The 21,617-nt window shown below is 39.7% G+C and overlaps 1 protein-coding gene across 4 annotated transcripts; it reads right to left on the reverse strand.

Annotated features, from left to right (window-relative positions):
• Positions 1 to 4,896: 4,896 nt before the first annotated feature.
• tmem120b (transmembrane protein 120B) lies at positions 4,897 to 20,618 on the reverse strand. Of its 4 annotated transcripts, none has more exons than XM_037546931.1 (12): positions 20,333 to 20,618; positions 17,670 to 17,788; positions 17,472 to 17,591; positions 14,890 to 14,949; positions 14,715 to 14,810; positions 14,375 to 14,464; positions 14,065 to 14,130; positions 13,683 to 13,744; positions 13,496 to 13,588; positions 10,323 to 10,387; positions 7,221 to 7,307; positions 4,897 to 5,489 (listed from the first exon to the last, which is right to left on the reverse strand). In XM_037546931.1, exons 1-12 carry the CDS (start codon positions 20,393 to 20,395, stop codon positions 5,364 to 5,366), a joined length of 1,047 nt encoding a protein of 348 aa, XP_037402828.1. In that variant the 5' UTR covers positions 20,396 to 20,618; the 3' UTR covers positions 4,897 to 5,363. The 4 variants fall into 4 exon arrangements, with proteins under 4 accessions (XP_037402828.1, XP_037402829.1, XP_017549116.1 ...); XM_037546932.1 differs by having other exon boundaries at positions 17,472 to 17,588; positions 20,333 to 20,616; XM_017693627.2 differs by having other exon boundaries at positions 7,221 to 7,289; positions 20,333 to 20,616.
• Between the last annotated feature and the right edge of the window lie 999 nt (positions 20,619 to 21,617).

A 21,617-nucleotide genomic window follows, 5' to 3' on the forward strand; every position in this document is an offset into this window, starting at 1 on the left:
TATGAGCACAGTTCTAGGACTAAATCTCACATAGCTCCCTACGCCCTATGTATTGCACTATGTAGGTCATGAAACTCCCAAACAGTGCATTATATATGTAATATGAAGCCACTTCTACTCAGCCAAAGCTGCTTGCTGTGTCTAACATTTACTACACTGTTGGGGTGCAGAAGCCACAGTGTGACTATTCCCTATGAAGTGCACTATGTAGGGAAGAGGGAGCTATTTGAGCTTTAGCCATAAACACTACAAACCCTCCACAGGTTTTCTCTTTAGTTCGACTGTTTGGAAAGAAATTCATGCCAAACTGGAATGCAGTTGCTGCCAAAGAAAAACATGAAATGAAATACATGCATGACATATACTGTTCCACAGTGATACATTTCAGTTTGGCACAGATTTCCTCTCCATTCATTCAGCCAAGACAGCCAAGAGTCCAGCAAAGTCTGAGTGAGAAAGAAACAGAAATGTACCCAGCTGAAAAAAAGAGCATTGGAACCATAGTAGGAATTGGCTTAATAGTTACTATCAGAGAGTTTTGGTAGGACACCTTTGGATCCTATAGACCACTGTAGCCATGCGTCATTCTATAGTCCTTGTTATGCCCATATTAGGAACTCCGGGTCTAAACCCATTTCTCTATGGCCAGAATGAATAGGTTTTCAAACAATTGCCTCTATCGCCCCCTGTGATAAAGAAAACTGTTCAGAACGTGATGTTTTGTTCTGTGAATATTCTTCTCACGAATACCACTGGATCCTCTAAAATACGAAGTCGTAAAGAGCTATAATACTAATATTGCTACATGAGAGCTAAAGCTACTGCGCATCAATTTGACATAACTAAGCTACACAAAGCTAAGCTGGGCTGATTTGGCGCTCAGACAAACAGCAAAATTCATATTTCAACTCTGTAATGACCTTATAATGGAGGATCCAGTGATATTCAAGAGGTTCTGAACATTTGTATTTAACACAGGGTGTGATAGACGTAATTTTTTCAAAAATCCTATTCATTTGGCCCGCAGAAAAACTAAGCTTAAACCTGGAGTTCCTAATATGGATATAACCACATGGCACAGACTACAAAATGACAACTCAACTACAGTGGTCTGTTAAGAAACCAGCAAATGTGTCTACAGTCAGTCACTGGTCACCTGTTTAGTGTCATCTGTGTAATATCAGCCTATCAGGAAACCAGAACACCTTAAAAAATGGCAATACATGGATTTTATCCAGTAGTGTAACAAAACACCTGAGAACTGTGGCCATGGCTTTATATTTTAATGAGTAGTGATTGCCAGCCCACTACAGCATTGAATCAGAACTCAACACAGCGCGAGTCAAGCTGCTCTAGATATACAGACAGAGCTGGTTTATAAGGAGCCTGGCCACTTTCTGTTTTCCCCATTATATCAAAAACAGGACAGCTAAACAGAAGAGGGCACCCGCAAGTGAGTCCTCAATGAATGGGAGTAAATGGAGCTCAACAGCTAAAAACGAAAAGTTAAAACAGTTTATAATCACTTACCCAGAACTTTTTTTTAATTTTAGAAAGTAGAAGGATGTATTTCACTAAAAAACAAATAAATCCTACCTATATGCATCCGTTTTTTTCTACAGCAAACTGCTTTTGGGCAGCAGAAGGCTGGCATTACTGCTAGAGCGCAATGATTTATTGGTGAGCAAAGCAGCTCATGGGCTATTCGCGTTCACTGACATCATGGACATACATGTGGTGTTGTTTTAAACTCCTATAACTCGACTTTAAAAGCTCTTAAAAATACAATGCTCAAAAATAAAGGGAACACTTAAACAACACAATATAACTCCAAGTAAATCAAACTTCTGTGAAATCAAACTGTCCACTTAGGAAGCAACACTGACTGACAATCAATTTCACATGCTGCTGTGCAAATGGAATAGACAACAGGTGGAAATTACTGGCAATTAGAAAGACACACTCAATAAAGGAGTGGTGCTGCAGGTGGGGACTACAGACCACTTCTCAGTACCTTTCTGCTTTCTGGCTGATGTTTTGGTCACTTTTGAATGTTGGTGGTGCTTTCACACTCGTGGTAGCATGAGATGGACTCTACAACCCACACAAGTGGCTCAGGTAGTGCAGCTCACCCAGGATGGCACATCAATGCGAGCTGTGGCAAGAAGGTTTGCTGTGTCTGTCAGTTGAGTCAGTTGAAAGTTGAGTGGGTGGGGCTAACCACATCAGCCTTCTGATTGGTTAGTGAAATGCTTATGGAAACTGCAACAGAGACGTTATAAAGGAGATGGCAGAGAACTTGTAGAGAGGAAAATCAGAGAACGTGTAGAGATGAGAATTACCACTCTGCAATGTCTTCCGGTTTTCTCAAACACTAGAGGGCGCTACGGAGTGAGTCCAAAATGAATAGGTTGATATGGAGCATTTGAACAAAATCATAGTTTATAAATGCTTAAACATTTTAATGTAAAAGAATACAGTAATTTCCTGAACAATTAATGTAAAAAACGTGAACACTGCTGTTATTTTTAAGAGCTTTTATTTTTAAGAACTTTTACTCAAGCTATAGGAGTTTAAAACAGTGCCTTATGTACACCATATTGCCAAAAGTATTCGCTTGTCTGCCTTCACACATGTATGAACTTGAGTGACATTCCATTCTAAATCCATAGGGTTTAATATGATGCCAGCCCACCCTTCGCAGCTATAACAGCTTCAACTTTTCTGGGAAGGCTTTCCACAAGGGTTAGGAATATGTTTATGGAAATTTTTGACCATTCTTCCAAAAGCACATTTGTGAGGTCAGACACTGATGTTTGAGAAGGCCTGGCTCGCAGTCTCCGCTCTAATTCATCCCAAAGTAGGTTGAGGTCAGTCATTATATCAAAAACATGACTGTAAAACGCCTATGAGCCATCAATGTATGACAGTAAATGGAGCTAAATGGCTAAAAAAAAAAGTTAAAATAGCTTCTGATCACTTTCCTTTAATTTTAGAAAGTAGAATGACATATTTCACTAAAAAAGCAAAGAAAACTTCTTTTTTTTCTACAGCAAATGGGTTTTGGGTAGCAGGATGCTAGCATTACTGCTAGTAAGTGCTGATGTATTTGGCAAGCAGAGCAGCTCACTGGCTGTTCGCGCTCGCAGATGTAATGAACACGCATAAGACGTCATTCTAAACTTCCAGAACTCAAGTTTAAAAGCTTTTAAAAATATAACAGCTGTGTTAAAATGTTTTATGCTATTAAGTGTGCAGGAAATTAATGTATTTTACATTACAAATGTTGAAACATTTATAAACAATTTTGCTCAAATGCTCCATCTTAATTCATCCATTTTGGAAGCACCCTCTAGCGTTTGAAAAACCCAGAAGACATTACAGAGTAGTAATTTTCCTCTCTATGTTCTCTGAAGCCCCACTCATTATACAGATCTGTGCAGCAGCAAGAACACCCCCCAAAAATCATGTTTTTTGTGCATTATTGAGACAAATGCTACAAACTAGTTAAGAGGTCTTTGACAGTTTATTAGTGACTTGAAATCTGTCTATAAACATTCAGAAGGTCTGGTCTAGTATGGCTGGTGATAACTGCCCAGCGGCACTGTTAAAATTGCCGCTGAGTGAATGACTTTCATCTGACTTTGGCTTTACCCAAGATTTAGAGGATACAGCTTACATTGGCTGATTTCTCCAAATTTCTCCCTTTTCATTTATTACACATCATAATTCAGTCACAGGACTGAATTTAAATATATATAAAGTTCCCACCAGAGTGAAATTGAGGTTCCCCAGAGATTTTAACAGAAGCAAAGCTAAGCATATTTAATAAACGGCTCAACAGCAACATGAATGACAAAAAGCACATGAGGTGGTAGTGACCTGCACATTCTTAGTTTAATCCATCACTAAATGAACACATGTTGCTTCAAATTCTGCTCTCCAGCATGAAACCTAGCATGTTAAACCTCTTTAGGTAAAACTAGCACACCTTACTCAGCTTGATTCCTCACTTGCTTTAAAACTAACTGTACACATGAATATATTAAACACTTTGTAACATTAAGAATAATTTCAATATAAAAAGATTTTGTAACTGTTCATCTGCAACTTAAATGTGTTCTTGAGAAAGGTCCTAAGAAAAAGTCTGTCAGATTCATGACATGTTCTTAGTGTGAATAAAGAAAACATTATTGAATGTCAGGATCTTCGTTAAAACTGCAAAAATGGGTTTACGAAGAAATTTCTTCTTTAGAACGTTTTCTGAATGAGAGCCAGTGTTCTTAACTTTGAATAGAAGATGTTTTTGATGTAACTTTGGAGTGTTTCTTTTAGTCCCTTCATCATGAAATTAAGTGCAAGTTAAATTAAGTGTAGCTGACGTTTGCAAAATTCTGCCAAATTCTGAAATAAAAAAATGAAGATGTGAGGTTTTGTTTGAACAGCAATTTAAACATTCCTTATAGCGGTTAACCTGTGTGACAATATCTAACCAATCAGTAAAGGTTTTAATGAGTTACTGATTGCAAGTTTTGTCCTTGGTAATGCCATAGCCCTCCATAAGTGTGAGTCCAGGAGATCGTAGTTGTTTTCTTGGTCTCTGGGTGGAGAGTGGTCCTCTCTCTCTCTCCCTGTAACACCGTTGCCAACGCAGGTCTGTCAGCTGACTGCAGGTAGTGTTCTCCTCCAAATGGTGATGCTTCACATGACCCCAAGGAAAAGAGTGCGAGCCTTGACCTTCCTAACACTGGTGGCACTGTGTGATTGGGATGGAGCTTTGTGTTTGGAACTGGATATGACTAAATTGGGATGAAATTTGGGGATAAATTCCAAAAAAGCTTCATTAACTAATCATACTGACTGTTAATCAGGCAATAACGTGAACACACAGTGGCATCTGGGGATGGTCAGTATCACTGAGCTTTTATTCATCATCATCATCATCATCATCATCACTATACAGCATCAGCAGCAGAATCTCACGTGCATATGCACACACATACACTCTCTCACACACACACACACACATCCATTAGACCTCTCACTGAGGGCCTCCCAGAAAAATGCTAAATAAAGTGTACCTGTGATTCTATGTAAACATTCATGCACTGACCCAAAACAAACCTGAGTTTGTTTGCGTATTTAAGCTACAGTGTCTAAAACGCTGAGGTGTGCAGTGTTCTAGCCCCAAAATTACTGTTAAAACCTCGTAACAGCAAAGACAACAGAGCCGAAAAATAAAGAGGGAAAGGTGAGAGGGTCCGTGAGCTGCTCTCAGACCCTCGGGGCTGCAGTCTCTGTAGTGTTTACAGGTGTGACTCCGCTGAGCTCCACAGTGCCTCACAGTGGTCTTAGCTGGAGAATCACTCGCTTTTATGCTCCTCCTCCTCGTTTGTCTGGTTCTTCTGCACCTTCTGATGAACCACCTTCAGCGTGGTCAGGAAGTTCCCCAGGAACAGCACCAGAAACGTCAGCGCCAGCATGAACACCTGCAGGACAGTTATTATTATTAATAGTTCACATAGGGAATCAAACAGGCATTTTAAGAAAATACAATACATAAAATTATGGACAAAAAAAGATGTAGAATAAAAGAAATGAGACAATATAACAAAATTAAAGATAATTCAGTATAAAAATGCTGTTTATATGCACTGTTTCATGAGTGTCTTGGAGGGTTTTGCACCGTTACAGTAAATCGTTTACTTTAGAATGTGGATTTTTCAGCTTGAAACTTGAGACTGAATCAGCATGTATTTGTCAGTTATAGTATTAGTTATATTATGTTCATTACATTATTATATTAAGTTACATACACTATATAACCAGCCTTCACACGCATATGAACTTTATTGAGATGCCATTCTTAATCCATCGGGTTTAATATGATGTTGGCCCACCCTTTGCAGCTATAACAGCTTCAACTCTTCTGGGAAGGCTTTCCACAAGGTTTAGGAGTGGGTTGATGGGAATTTTTGACCATTCTTCCAGAAGCACATTTGTGAGGTCAGACGCTGATACTGGACGAGAAGGCCTGGCTCACAGGACTCTGTGTAGGCCAGTCAAGTTCTTCCACAGCAAACTCACACATCTTGCTTTGTGCACTGGTGCGCAGTCTTGCTGGAACAGTAAGGGGCCATCCCCAAACTGTTCCCACAAAGTTGGGAGCATGAAATTGTCCAAAATCTCTTGTCTGCTGAAGCATTAAGAGTTCCTTTTACTGGAATTAAGGGGACAAGCCCAACTCCTCAAAAACAACCCCACACCATAATCCTCCCTCCACCAAACTGTACACTTGGAACAATGCAGTCAGACAAGTACTGTTCACCTGGCAACCGGCAAACCCAGACTCATCCATCGGATTGCCAGACAGAGAAGCGTGATTCGTCATTCCAGAGAACACGTCTCCACTGCTCTAGAGTCCAGTGGTGGCACTTTACACCACTGCATTCGATGCTTTGCACTGCATTTGGATGCAGCTGCTCGGCCATGGAAACCCATTCCATGAAGTTCTCTACGCTGTTCTTGAGCTAATCTGAAGGCCTGAAGGCATGAAGTTTGGGGGTCTGTAGTGATTGACTCTGAATTCCTGCCATTCCCAATCACTTCCACTTTGTTATAAGACCACTGACAGTTGACTGTGGAATATTTAGTAGCGAGGAAATTTCAGGACTGGCGTCCTATTACGGTACCATGATGGAATTCACTGAACTCCAGAGGGTGACCCATTCTTTCATTCAGTCTGCATGCCTAGATGCTGGGAACACCTGAATTCAATGATTTGGATGGTGAGTGAATACTTTTGGGAAATAGTGTAAATTTAAATAATCTTCATATATTACACATTTAATCTCTCCTCTACAGAAAACATACCTCTGCACATTTTAATGCACAATTACTGTTTATTTACTGAACTGAACATATTGAGGGAAAAGGTAAAACCAAACACAGCCTGTGCAAAAGCATAATTTACATTTAGTTTTTTCCTATTTGTTAAATAGTAAGTAAAAAGAATTTGTGTAGAAAAGTGACACATTTAGTGTGTTCTGTGTAGAGGAACTCCATCAACAAAAACTGAAATGAATAAATCAGGAGGTTTATGCTGCCAGGCTGTTTTATATTTTATATAAAATCTATTGTTTTTTTGTTTTTTTTACATATAGTTATTTTTAAGTACAAAATGCAGTGTAGTTGTGCTGAAGTGTGTGTGTCTGTTTTACCTGCCACTCCTTGCAGTCGTCGCGCGCAGCCAGTCGGAACAGCGTCACTGAGTTATACAGCTGCCAGAACTGTACACAACACAGCATCTATTCATATATATAGTCATACAGGATCTGAACTGATATAATCACCACTACACTAGAACACCCAAATACACTACAGTCATTAAAACCTAATCTTTGAACCAGTTTTTAACAAATCTAACAAAATAAACACATTAAATCAAATCATCTGCCCGCTGATTTCTATTAAAGCTCCTGTCAACATAGCTTCAAATGTTTATATTTTTGTTTTGATACTAAAAATATACCACTGAAAAAGCACTTACCAGTGTTACATTGAAGAAACATGTATAAATTATTAAAGTTTAATAGTAGATTAACGCTTAAAAACATCTGAGCAGCTGAGTGGGCATGTCAGATTGTAAAATTGACAACAGCATCTCCCAGGAAATGTAAACAACCTAGCTCCAGTGGCAATAATTCAGCACTGCATGTGTGAGCCCCCAAAGAAAAACAGATCCCTTCTTACCTCTCGGTCGCTCTCTGAACAGAGGTAAAAAGTACTAAACAGAGAACAAGCTGCTCTGATGGCCATTTTAGATCTAATTACGTTACGAGGACTCTCTTTCATTGTACGACAGTGGATCACAGACAACACTGATGCTTAGCACTAAAGTTACACCAGCTAACTGGATCAGTCCTAAAGGTCACTCTGAGATCCTGTTATAAGTCACACGGTCAGATTATCATATTATTCTGCATCATGTCTGTAAAGAACAATTGCGCGATATACACTGAGGTGTGATGTTGGAGGTTCGCTAATGTAACACTACGCTAATCTTTCATTATATTCCTGAATTTAAGGTGGACCGCTAATGTTAGCCATCACACTCTTATAAATGAAGTTAATCGCTTACAGTTGATCCTCCTGGGTTACAAACTGTGCTGTAATAAACCCTTATAGATCCGATTCCTACAGGTTTACTCACGGAAATTTTACCAGAAACCAAGCCTATTCTGTCAATAATAAACTCCTCTCTTAGTCTTGGATATATCCCAAAAACCTTTAAACTAGCAGTAATTAGACCACTGATTAAGAAAGCTAACCTCGATCCCTGCAATTTATCAAATTATAGACCTATCTCGAATCTCCCCTTTATATCTAAGATCTTGAAAAAAGCAGTAGCAAAACAATTAACCTCTTATTTGCATAGGAATCATCTATTTGAAAAATTTCAGTCTGGTTTTAGGCCACATCACAGTACAGAAACTGCACTAGAAGAAATTGTAAATGATCTTTTATTATTCTCTGACAAAGGAAATGTGTCTCTGCTAGTTCTTCTGGATCTTAGAGCAGCATTTGATACAACAGACCACGCTATCTTACTAGATAGAATGGAAAACCTTGTAGGGATAGGAGGAATAGCTCAAACTTGGCAAGAGTGAGAACTGTGTAAAAGACATAAAAGACTGGATGTCAAGTAACCTTCTCTTACTTAACTCGGATAAAACAGGTCCTGCTTCTTGGACCAAAAGCAGCTAAAAACAAACTGTCATAACTTGCCTCTTAAACTTAACAATTTCTCAGTTGCATCAAGCTCATCTGGTAAAAATCTTGGTGGCGTGATAGACCCTGATCTGTCCTTTGATGCACATATAACTAATATCGCTAGAACAGCCTTCCTGCATCTCCGCAATACTACTAAATTAAGAAATGCATGATCTCTACAGGATGCAGAAAAACTAGTTCATGCTTTTATTACTTCAAGGCTAGATTACTGTAATGCCCTGCTCTCCGGCTGTCCCAGCAAAAGCCTAAACAAGCTTCAGCTAGTTCAGAATGCTGCAGATGAAGTCCTCACAAGAACCAGAAAATTTGACCATATTAGCCCAGTTTTATCAACTCTGCACTGGTTACCAGATAAATTATGTATTGACTATAAAATTCTATTATTGACCTATAAACCTCCAAACAGACTCGCCCCTCAGTACCTGAGTGAACTTCTCTCCTACTATGAACCATCATGCCTACTTAGATAACAAGGTGCTGTCTTACTACTGGTACCTAGAATTAATACATTTACATCAGGAGGGAGAACTTTCTCATACAAAGCCCCCCAGCTCTGGAATATCCTTCCTGTTAATGTTCAGGACTCAGACACAGCCTCAGTCTTTAAGTCTAGGCTAAAAACTTACTTGTATAGTCAAGCCTTTGGTAATTAGTATTCCCTGTCAGATCTAGACCTGCTGGAGTCTCTGCTGCTCTGTGATGCTGTAATCTGTGATCATTTACTCTTTACAGAACTGACTCTGTATTCTTCTTTTCTTTGCCGAGTTGAACAGCTGCCCATCCTGTGTGTCTGATGCTGTTGGCCCTTCTGCCCTGATCGGATGCCACTGCTCACTAGCCATCGGCTTGACCACCGCTGTTGCTGCTGCTGCATAATCATAAACTAATCAAATTAGCCAATGCTCCCCCCCCCCACACTTTGTTCTATTATACTTCATAGTAACAATGTTCGCTAACCAGTGTCGACGAGGGGAAGATGGGTTCCCCTTCTGAGTCTTGGTTCCTCTCAAGGTTTCTTCCTCTTTTAGGGAGTTTTTCCTTGCCACTGTTGCCACTGGCTTGATCATGGGGGCTTGGATTTTTCTTTTCTTTCTTTCTGTAATACTGATTTTTTCTCTAAAGCTGCTTTGTGACAACACCTGTTGTAAAAAGCGCTATATAAATGAACTTTGCTTGCTTGCCTTAAATTTAGAACAGCTTAAATAAACTGTGTGTAGTTCTGCCAAAACAAAAAAAAAAAAAAAATCACACAGTGTGTGTGAGGGAGAGGAATCTGCGGAGTTGATGTTTACACCCTGATAACTCTCACAGGGGCTTCAGCAGACCTGACACCAAATTTAGTCACATCAGCTCTAATGAAACTGAAGAAAACTGCCAAAAAAAGTAATAAAAATGTCTGAACAGAAAGGACCAGCAGCGTTCGGTCTCTGAAAGTTCAGAGTGGAAACTGCAGATATTGATAAGAATAAAAATCATGAAAATGTCTAGAGAGGGGCTTTCAGTTAATTTACAGTTATTATAGTGCTCACATGTCCAAAGAAGAGAAATGGAAGCAGGAAGGTTAAACCTCTCCACATCCACGACTGGAAACCCTCTGCAAAAAAACAACACAAATACAGCATAAAGAAACATGCATACAGATTCTGCACTGAACACCACTGTAACACATATACATACGGTATATTTGGCATATTTATTCAGACTTTTCAGGCAATTTATCTTTTTATTCATTTATCAAAAAGTGATCGTCACATTTTAAATTTCTTATTAAAGTTCTTATTCAGTAATTCAGTTCATCTATACATTTATTTTAATTTGTTTTAATCTTACATTTATGGTTTTACTTTGTTACCCTTAAAGGAGCAGCGTGTAACCTCTAGCGGTGAAGATGCAGACTGCAATCAACTGAAGCCCCTCTCCAAAAGCCTACGGTGGCCACTACCGTGATTTTGTTTCACTCCTCTGAATTTTTACTTCTTTAACGGTGAGGCTTCACCCTCCCTTGCTTCTTCTTATGTTAAATAAATTTGATCCTACACTTGTCAAAATGAGGGTACTCAAACATCTCTGAACACAATCATTTTTCAGCATCAGCTTCTACTAATTTATCCTACAGAGCATCAGTACACCAAACACATAGTGTTAAAAAGTTTTTCATTTTAATTCAGTTCAGACTCACTTTCATTTCACTACTTCCCCCCAATGAGCTGATTTAGACTTGCAGAATATTCTCACTATTCTTTCAATGACGGTAAAACTGTGATTCTCCCCAGCTTCTTGTATAAATTTTCCCATTCCACCCTAAATGGTCCTGCAGTTGCATTCTGACTTAGGTGTTATAATAACCGCTGCACCATTAAAGGTGGAATAGGAAAATTTGAACAAGAAGCTGGCTAAATAAGAACCCGACTTCAGCCTCAAAGTTTTAATGCTTGTAATATCTTTGACAAGGAGATTTAAGCTGTCAAAAAGTGCCACCTGCGGTTTTATGTACAGAGCTGCCAATGAATAAGTGCTACGGTAAGGAACACTGACAAGGATTCGTTTTGTTTCCACGTTTTCCAGCCAGTGCTGCAGCGCCACCAAACTCAAGCTCAAAAGGCGCACTCTAAAGTCAGGGTCTAAAGTAAAGGGTTTGTCTGTTACGGGCTGCTGTAGAAACATGCATGTTGGCATCTGTTGAAAAGAAGCCACTTCCTGTGTGTGTGTGTGTGTATATATATATATATATATATATATATATATATATGAAGGGTTCATTCTAAGATAACACAACAACTCATAGTTACAGCCGATTATACACTAATGAAAACTTTATATACATACACACACTATTGTATACTGTATTCTATTTCTGCCAATAGATCCGCTAATATCTTACACACTGCACCTTTAACTGAAGAAATGTTACCTGCACAATGCAAACAAGCTGAGACAAAGTCTTTAAAGCGAAGTGCAAAAAATCTAGACAACGAGCAAGCTGACACTTCAGCTTCTCTCAACAATCCCTTTTTAATACAACTTCCATTTTTTTCATGAGACTCACTTTCAGTTTACCAAAGAAATCTGCAGACACACCTCAAAAGTTCAATCTTAGAAGGTGGTTCAGCATTTTCTGAGTAATCAAACACATTCAGGGATGTTGAAGTCTGGACTCTGGAGTGGTCAGTCATGTCCAGCTATTTATTTGATGCGTCTCCTTTTCTCAGTGAGGCTTCTTGACAGCTGCACATCCTTTCAGCCCCATAGCACCGAGTTGTCTCCTCACAGTGAAAGCATGGACAGAGACACCTGTGGATGTTCTCAGATCTGACGCTTGGGTTTCTTCTCTCTCTCAAAGATGAAAGCTTTAAGCGCTGTTTATCTGATGGGGACAGTTTTGGTGTCCAACTGGTATTCCAGGTGGTTGTTAGGATTTACATTTTCTAAGTAACTTTCTCCTTCATTAAACAAGTGGATTACCTTCTATCTAATCTTGTAATTCTGTGCTTAATGGTGGTTTTGGCTGGAAATTAAATGAAAGGAGTCTTTAAATTTCTTCATGAAAAGTTGAAATCACAAGAAGTCTGCTCTGCTCTGCCTTCCTATAATAAAAGAAATTAAGTTTTTCCTTTGTAAAGGCAACATTTCTTCAGTTAATCTTGATTTACATTATTGCCTTAGGCTCCTGCAGAAACCTGTTATATTTGTTTTTGAAGCACAACCAAAAGCTTTCCTTCTCTTACTTTACTATGTGCAGGTCTGAAATGTGTGTGATGTGTTTCAACATGAATATGGATTTTCAGATGAATGTTCAGATGAATGAAGTGTGAGCAGCTCTGCCTTCATGAGTTTTTAGGGATGGGCATCCCACACAGAACACAATGTCCTGACTGATACACGCAGGAATGGTACATGGTCAGATTTCAGATTTACACACACTCCGCTGGGCTACATTCAAGGCTCAGGGAACACCATTCCTTTTTTTCCTAGATCTACATCATGCGTTACAACATTCTTTAGCAGTGTTTACACATATTGGGAAATTGGGTGTGTTCATCTTTTAAAGATCTCCTGCACTCATAATGAGTTTTGTAAATGGTCAGCTCCTTTTGGATGGCTTATTATGATAATATAGACAGCAGCTTAGCTTCGCAAATCATGACCCTACCACAGCACAGGTTCAGTTCACTCACTGAAGCTCTTCTAATACAACTTTAGATGATGAAAACTCAAATCTGAGGAAGTGTGATTACACTTCTGTAGCCATTTTCATTTAAACATTTCACGAATAATATGTGCATTTGTGAAATTTTGTCAGGAAAATAGGCAAATTAAGTAACGTTTCCATCCACTACATTAATGCGCAGAAACTTTACCATGATTAGGGGCTCAATCAAAACGGAACATGGAGAGATTTAACTCTGTTCTTGTTCATATTTAGCAAGCAAGCAAGCAAAGTTTATTTACAGCCATTTGCCATAGTGTAATTTAGTTTTCCCAAGCGCTCCTGTTTTTTTCAGCAGTCTTTAGTCTCACTGCCATCAACCTCATCTGAGCAAAATTTGTCTCAGCAGTTTCATGTGACGTTGCTATGATGACCAGCCACACAGAGGGGGCACTATATCTGCATTGTGAAAACAAAGTAGCTGGTACCAAAATCGAGTTGAGTCGAGCCGAAATATGCAGTGAAACTGTGTGCTCTGGTCGCAGATAAGCTTACCCACAGTCAAGTCCAGCTGGTTCCTCTCCCCCAGAGCACGGAGCCGGTACAGACAGCCACTCTGATAATAATACTGCAAAAACTGCACAAAACCTACAACAAACAAAAACATGTCAAACATATAACACATAGCTCACAGTGTTGGAGATCAACCTCTGAGCAGAAAGGCCACCACGGGTCAACTTACTCTGGTAGATGGAAAAGGCCAGAAACTGACTCCTAAACAGCTGATATATCGGCCCTTCAGGCCTAAGAGAGGAAAACAAGAGCAGTTAGAATGTAGTTAACCATTCAGTATTAGTACTGGAACATTTATTAGCTAATAAGATCAATTACTGAAAAAGGTTCACAAAAAACACTACGTTCATATGATCCATCATTCTGACAGACTGTAATACACTACAGGAAGTGTAGGGGTCAATATGGCTGGTATTATTTTGTTTAAAAAGTGCTCTATAATGTTCACATGATCCACACAATCATTCTGACAGATGCGCGTTATGACTTCTATTGTTTTGTTTAAAGTGCTCTATAATGCATAACATGAAGTCAGCTGGTCTGAATCTCACCATGTGAGCATGACACCTGACAGGAACGTTGACACATAATGATGTGAAACCCACCAGCCTTTAATCCTGAGGTAAACAAGACATACAACACCGATGATCTACTAGTACCAATTAAAGATTTAACTTATAGAAACACTATTTGTGAAGAGTATAAACAATAAAATCTGGCAAATTTGCACATCTTGCAATATGATGCAGTTGACCTTATTCCAGAAATGGTAAACACAGTGGTATTACAGATGAGATTTTTTTTTTTTTTACAGAAGGAGTGAAAAAAATAAATGAAAATGATCTAACAGTCCGATCTCACCTGGAGCCGTTACTCATCAGTATGCTCTCCCGTATAGTCAGTGTGCAGTAGTACCACACCAGTAAAAAATTGAAGATTTCATCAGTAACACTGCAAGATATAAATGAATCAATGAGATGTTATTTAGATTTTTGCTATTATGGCACTACTATATGTACCTTGCCCATACTACAGCAGTTTAGCCATGCCCATTCACAAAGAATTTATAAAAAGTGTTTCTGCTTTGGATGCTTTTTGATTAAGTCAACCAAAGCAGAGCTCATTTACATATATCAACATTAAAGGCACAGTAACACAAACAGCCTCTTTAATTGTGAGTGATAAAGAGAGTTCAGCTCACCGGTAGTTGAGCAGAAACAGGCAGGTTATGGCACCAAGCATCAGGATTATTGTCATATAAAGTTTGAACTTTTCATACTCGTCTTTATATGCAAACCTGTGAGTGAACATGGAGAGAAGTTAGATTAAATTATCTATTAAATTCTGAAGACTTCAGGTGATTCTGGTGGACTTACTTTGCTTGATTACTAAGTAGCGTAACATTCACATTTCCAAGGACCAGATTTAAGTACAACCTGCAGAAAGTGAACACAAAGCAAAAAACAAACAGCTGTTCAGGGCTACAACTGAGACACTCAAACGGTACTGCAGGAATAACATACATCATACAGAAGACCTTATAATGTTTGTGTGAATCTATAGCCTGACATTAACATCCATCTCAGTGATCTGACCGTCTATCCTCTCGAGAAGGACAGACAGCTCAGGGTTCTTCAATAAGAGAATGAATGACGTTAGAGAGAAAATAATTTGTTAGTGGTGAACAGTCAGAGCCTTCCAGGTCTTCCCTGAAGACCCAATATGTCTGAGAAACAAGGATAAAAAGTCATACACTTATGCCTGGTTCACACTACACGACTTTTTCAGTCGTCAGGTTTTTGTGCCGTTTATACTACATGACTGGTTGTGCTGTAATCGCGAGTCTTTCAGTTGTTGTGGCTTTCACACTACATGACTGATCGGCGACACGGCCTCACGAATTAAACGACCCTGGGGAATCGCCGACTCATCTGCCTGCTGTCCAAAAACACGAGAACACACGAAAACTAAACTCTCGTGAGAACTAGGCTGTTGGAGAGTTTGTGCTATTTCTGTCCACCTCTTCTCTTTCTCGACTCTGTTGTGGTACAGGTCACTGGACACGTCAAAAAGGCACTGGTGCTCTTGCCAAAGCTCTATCAACTGTTCCTCATTTGACACATTTCTTGTGTCCAAGTAGAGCGAGAACCTCTTGTAACCGTTATTCTGTTTGTGTACTCCTCGACTGTCGCGCAGAGAGATCTTCAACTGTGACGCGGTTCTCTCTCTACCCGTTCCCATTGGCTGTAGCTAGACGCTGCTGTTGACTCACAGTCACCGACTGGGTTAGATATTAAACATGCTAGATATTTGCCAGGCATCTGCGATTAGTCGGCGACGGACCGACTCGTTCACACTACACGACTGAGCGAGCGCCAAGTGATCGCTGATTTGCCTCCGACCACAGGTTTCTGTCGGCGATCTACAAAAAACAGTCGGCGACTGAAAAACCAGCCTAAACTCGTGTAGTGTGAACTAGGCATTAATCTGACCCTGTTCATGCCGATATTGTGTTAGTGATTGTTTACATTTTCCTCTACGTCTGTTGTCAATTCCACTTTTTGTGTTCGTGTTGAAAACGGAACTCCAAGCTGAAGTTAAAAATGAGCCACTCAGAAATCTCTCCACCATTGTCTCTATGGTAGGGGTATTTTAGGATATCTAAAAATAATTACCATGATAATTTTTACTTAAAAATTGTGATTATGCTAGTCAGCTCAAGGCGTCTGACGTAACACAACTGGTGGTTGGCGCTTTCCTCCAAGCGTGTTCAAAAAGATGCAGAGGTGCTTCACACAATTTTTATTGCTGGCATTACGACAGGATTACTAGATGTGTTATTGTATTAAATTCCCACTGACTTTTGAATTATTAATGATTTGCTAACAAATCAATGTCTGCATTAGGGCTGAAAGATGAATCATTTTTATATGATTGCAATTTTCAAATGACAAGAGCTGCATTTTTTTTAATTATAGCCTACATTAGCATCATGTTGTTTTAAATTTTAAGAGGTGAAATTGAACCTAATAACACAGAACTTGCGAACTGCCAATTTAAATCTTTTTCTTCTTCTTTCGGCTGCTCCCTTTAGGGGTTGCCACAGCGGATCATCTGCCTCCATCTTGCCTCCTCTACTTTTACACCAACCATCTCCATGTCCACCATCACTACATCCATAAACCTTCTCTGAGGTCTACCTCTTCTCCTTCTGCCCGGCAGCTCCATCTACAACATTCTTTGACCAATATATCCACTATTCCTCCTCAACACATGTCCAAACCATCTCAACCTGGCCTCTCTGGCTTTATCTCCAAACTGCTCCACCTTCACTGTCCCTCTGATCTGATTCTACACTGTCCATTGCTCTGGATGGTTGACCCAAGATATTTGAAGTCATCCACCTTTACAACCTCTACTCCTTGCATCTTCACCTTTCCACCTGCCTCCCTCTAATTCACACACATGTATTACGTCTTGTCTCTACTGACCTTCATTCCTCTCCTCTCCAGTGCAAACCTCCACCTCTCCAGATTCTCTTCCACCTGCTCTCTACTCTCACCACAAATTACAATGTCATCTGCAAACATCATGGTCCATGGAGCCTCCTGCCTGACCTCATCTGTCAACCTTTCCATCAATAACAGTTTGGAAATGCAGGTTTCAATTGTGTGCAAGCATCTTTATATTAGTGATTTTTAATTTGTGCACTTCGATATCCATTCAAGACCCAGACCAAATAAGCATAGTCCACCACTGTAAACTGCTCTTTTATAATTTACATTTTTTGCTGCCTATTTTGTCCAATAGTCTGTCCAATTATGATCAGATCACACAAAATGAATGTTAAGGCCAGCTGTGATCAAAACACTGTAAAACTGTAGTACCTTTGGGAGTCTGAAAATAAAAAAGTGGAAAAGTAAAGTGAAAACTGAATGGTAAAAAAACCTGAACTCACCCATTCTTCTTTGGCAAATAGGCTTCCATATCAAAGAAAACATTCTGCTTCTCTTTAATCTGTGCCTGCAGGTCATTTATAACTGCAGAGTCTGTTTCGTCACATGTTTTTGCACACCTGCTAACAAGAGAGACACCATCAGTCACAGTGACCTTCCCGTTTAAAGTGACCCATCCCACTGACCTCTGCAGGACATACTTATGGAGCGTGTGTCGGAGCTCCTTCAGCCCTTTCCTCTGTTTGCAGATGGCGGTGCTGCACAGAGCCTGGAGGTTAGTGAGCTCGTCCAGCTTCTGTCGGTACACTTTGTGAGTCTCCTAGAAAAGAAGGGAGCACATTTAGCGCCAGGATTGGGATGACATGGATTACAGGTATCGGGAATATGTATTCAGAAAACAGAAATTAAGCATCTGTGTCCAAGCCAACTTACATTGTGTAAAGGCACCTTTTAATAATAATAATAATAATAATAATAATAATAATAACAACAACAACTGTTTACAGAGCACTTTTTATATTGGTGGCAGCTCAAAGTGCTTTATGCTGGGATGAGGCTACACAATATTCATGTCTTTCTATTACTATGTCAGATTAGACAATCATAGTGCCATTAATTTGTGCCTGGTTAGGAATCTGACAACGCTGACTTCAAGTCTGATGTCAACCAATCCGCTCATGATCCTGCAAACTTGCGAGTTCTTAGGTCATTGGAGCACTCTTAAAAATTATGTTTCTTTAAGGTTTCTTTAGTAAAAATTGGTTCTATATAGAACTCAAACACTCAAATAACTCTTTGCATGCTTTAATGTTTCTTTGCATGGTAAGATGGTTCTTCAGATTAATGGAGAATGTGCTGTAGATGGTTCTATATAGATCTTTTTGAAAAAGGCTCTATATAACATTAATAGGGTTATTCTATTGTTACGATGTCAAGCTGTCACTGTAGAAGTATCCTTTTTGGTACTTTGGTGTGTCTGTCTGTCTGCCCTGCGATGGACTGGCGACCTGTCCAGGGTGTATCCTGCCTTCCGCCCGAAGACTGCTGGGATAGGCTCCTGTACCCTGGTTGTGGTGTCACAGATGTCACATCGCTGTACTTTGATTATGTTACTTCAGGGCCCGTTCACCATTCCCAGTATTTCTTCATTAGATACTCGACCACTCAATAAAAATATACATAATCTACCACTATGTCTAATCTACTAATCTACTGCTTATTAATTATTTTAAAAGCCTGAATGATATAGGTATGTTATCAGATATTAATCTCAGTGTTAATGAGCTCTGCTAAAGCCTGACTAGACTGATAAATCAATGAGATCAGTTATTAATCTCAGTGTTAGTGAGCTCTGCTAAAGCCTGAGTAGACTGATGAATCAATGAGATCAGTTATTAATCTCAGTGTTACTGACCTCTGTTAAAGCCTGAGTAGACTGATGAATCAATGAGATCAGTTATTAATCACAGCATTACTGACCTCTGTTAAAGCCTGAGTAGACTGATGAATCAATGAGATCAGTTATTAATCACAGCGTTACTGACCTCTGTTAAAGCCTGAGTAGACTGACGAATCAATGAGATCAGTTATTAATCTCAGTGTTACTGAACTCTGTTAAAGCCTGAGTAGACTGATGAATCAATGAGATCAGTTATTAATCTCAGTCTTACTGAGCTCTGCTAAAGCCTGAGTAGACTGACGAATCAATGAGATCAGTTATTAATCACAGCATTACTGACCTCTGTTAAAGCCTGAGTAGACTGATGAATCAATGAGATCAGTTATTAATCTCAGCGTTACTGACCTCTGTTAAAGCCTGAGTAGACTGATGAATCAATGAGATAAGTTATTAATCTCAGTCTTACTGAACTCTGTTAAAGCCTGAGTAGACTGACGAATCAATGAGATCAGTTATTAATCTCAGCGTTACTGAGCTCTGCTAAATCCTGAGTAGACTGATAAATCAATGTGATCAGTTATTAATCTCAGTGTTAGTGAGCTCTGCTAAATCCTGAGTATACTGATGAATCAATGTGATCAGTTATTAATCACAGCGTTACTGAGCTCTGCTAAAGCCTGAGTAGACTGATGAATCAATGTGATCAGTTATTAATCTCAGTGTAACTGAGCTCTGCTAAAGCCTGAGTAGACTGATGAATCAATGAGATCAGTTATTAATCTCAGTGTAACTGAGCTCTGCTAAAGCCTGAGTAGACTGACGAATCAATGTGATCAGTTATTAATCTCAGTGTTACTGAGCTCTTTTACCATTTCTTATCAGACTGTAACCTAAACAGCCTGGAAGCACTCTTAAATGAAATCTAGTGTGTCTATAAACAATAACGGGATATAAAAAAGTGTAAAAGAAGACAAAAGCCAGAATCTGAAATAGACTTCACCACATTGCGCAACACAGAACGTCAAACTACCGCTGGAGATAAAGCTGAAGTCAAGAGTCTTTTTCGAAATCTCTCACTCTACCTTAAATGGTGCAGCAGGTACAGCAGTTGCCCGAGGTCCCAGAATGTAATTGCTGCACCATTTAAGGTGGAACGGGAGAGTTCGAAAACGACGTTGGCGAATAGGAAGCCAACTTTAGCCTCGTGCTTTGTTAATATATATGCAAACTCTTCGTTACGAACTGAGGTCTTCATACCAAACAACCAAACACACAAATTAGTAAACAGGCAGTTTAAGCGCTGATGAATATCTGTTTAAAGCTGGTAAGCGTACTAGCAGGCAGGCTAACCTCATTTAGCCAGGATGAGGGGGGATTTAAGTCAGCTTTACAGGAGTTTATTAGTTCGCTTATTCGTGTCAAATGAAAAATCTGATTCAAGGCGATCTATTCTCGCCAGCAAACCTGCAGCTGCTGATATTCTCGGTCTATTTCGCTCCATTCACTCTGACATCGCTCCAGTGACATTGTAGCCGCGTCCACACGCTGTCTGCCTGGCTGACTAAGGCTGTGTCCCAATATGCGCCCTTCTGCCCTACAATGCGCTCTGGTGTTGTGCTCAGTGCATTCGCGTTCTGGAGAGCTTGTGTTCTACAACCCTTAGCTGGTGGCACATCTGATGTTCCAGGACACAAATTCGCATATTGGTTCGTGAACGGCGGCCAGAGTTCTACTCGCTTACTAAGAGCTGTAAGAAGACGAGTACGCATATTGGTATGCGGCCCCCTACCACTCTGCACTAGCAACCGCTTACTCTTCGCACAGCGCAGCGCCGCATCAGCGCCACCTAGCGAGCGGAGGCTCAGAGAACGGGGTGGCTCCATACACTGTATAGACCGCTGTAGTCGGGATCTAAGTTATGCTTATGCCCATATTAGGAACTCCGGGTCTTCAGCTCGATTTCTCTATGACTAGAATGAAAGGGGTTTTCTAAAAATCACCTCTACCGCACCGTGTTAGAAAAATGTTCAGAACCCGATTCGGTTTGTCCTGTGAACATTCTTCTCGCGAATATCACTGGATCCTTGGAATTTCAAGGTCGTTAAAGAGTTGAAATATGAACATTACTACATGTGAGCTAAAGCTACTGCGCACTGAATTGATGTGATTTGAGTGGCAGTCTCCTTAAACACGCTTTGCCACTGTAGTAGCATCTATCTGTGTACAGACTGAGGGCAGACGGAAAGAAGTCAGAACAAAATAAACTGGTTTCCTTGCAGTTCTCTATTTTTCAAATGATACTAACTGAAACACGATAAATCTTTCCGTTCTGTTCAGCTTGATTTCATTCTGAGCTGCTGCGCCATTTAAGGTGGAACAGGAAAATTCAGAAGCAGCCGACAAAAAAGCAGCTGACTTCAGCTTCATGGAGGGTTGAAAGGTTGATATGAAGATGTTTATCTATTTCCGCTGAAAAGCTGAGTAACATTAACTTATTGATGAGGTTTCACCAACCAACAGGTCACTATTTTGTCTTGTTTGCTAATGTTTGCGATGGGTAGTCACAGCTGGGAACATTCAAATACGAGGCTGCAAAAAAAGAAGCTGAATTTAGCCTCGTAGTTTTAACACAGGTAGTATTTTTGAGTTTTATTTTTGGAGTTTTAGTCTATTAAAATATCCTACGTCGAGGCTGTATTTATGGCTATACCTGTAAATATGCGCTAATGTATAGCATTTCGACAAGGTA

Source organism: Pygocentrus nattereri, chromosome 18 (assembly GCF_015220715.1).
Source record: "Pygocentrus nattereri isolate fPygNat1 chromosome 18, fPygNat1.pri, whole genome shotgun sequence".
Classification (NCBI taxonomy): domain Eukaryota; kingdom Metazoa; phylum Chordata; class Actinopteri; order Characiformes; family Serrasalmidae; genus Pygocentrus; species Pygocentrus nattereri.

What these genes read in the sequence shown, in the direction of transcription:
- tmem120b (XM_037546931.1), bottom strand. Translation starts at nt 20,395, where the DNA reads ATGTCACTGGAGCGATGTCAGAGTGAATGGAGCGAAATAGACCGAGAA. An exon ending in TCAGGTGTCATGCTCACATG is followed by an intron (nt 13,745 to 14,064) that starts GTGAGATTCAGA and finishes TTCCTCTCTTAG; the next exon opens with GCCTGAAGGGCCGATATATC. An exon ending in ACGACTGCAAGGAGTGGCAG is followed by an intron (nt 5,490 to 7,220) that starts GTAAAACAGACA and finishes ACTGTCCTGCAG; the next exon opens with GTGTTCATGCTGGCGCTGAC.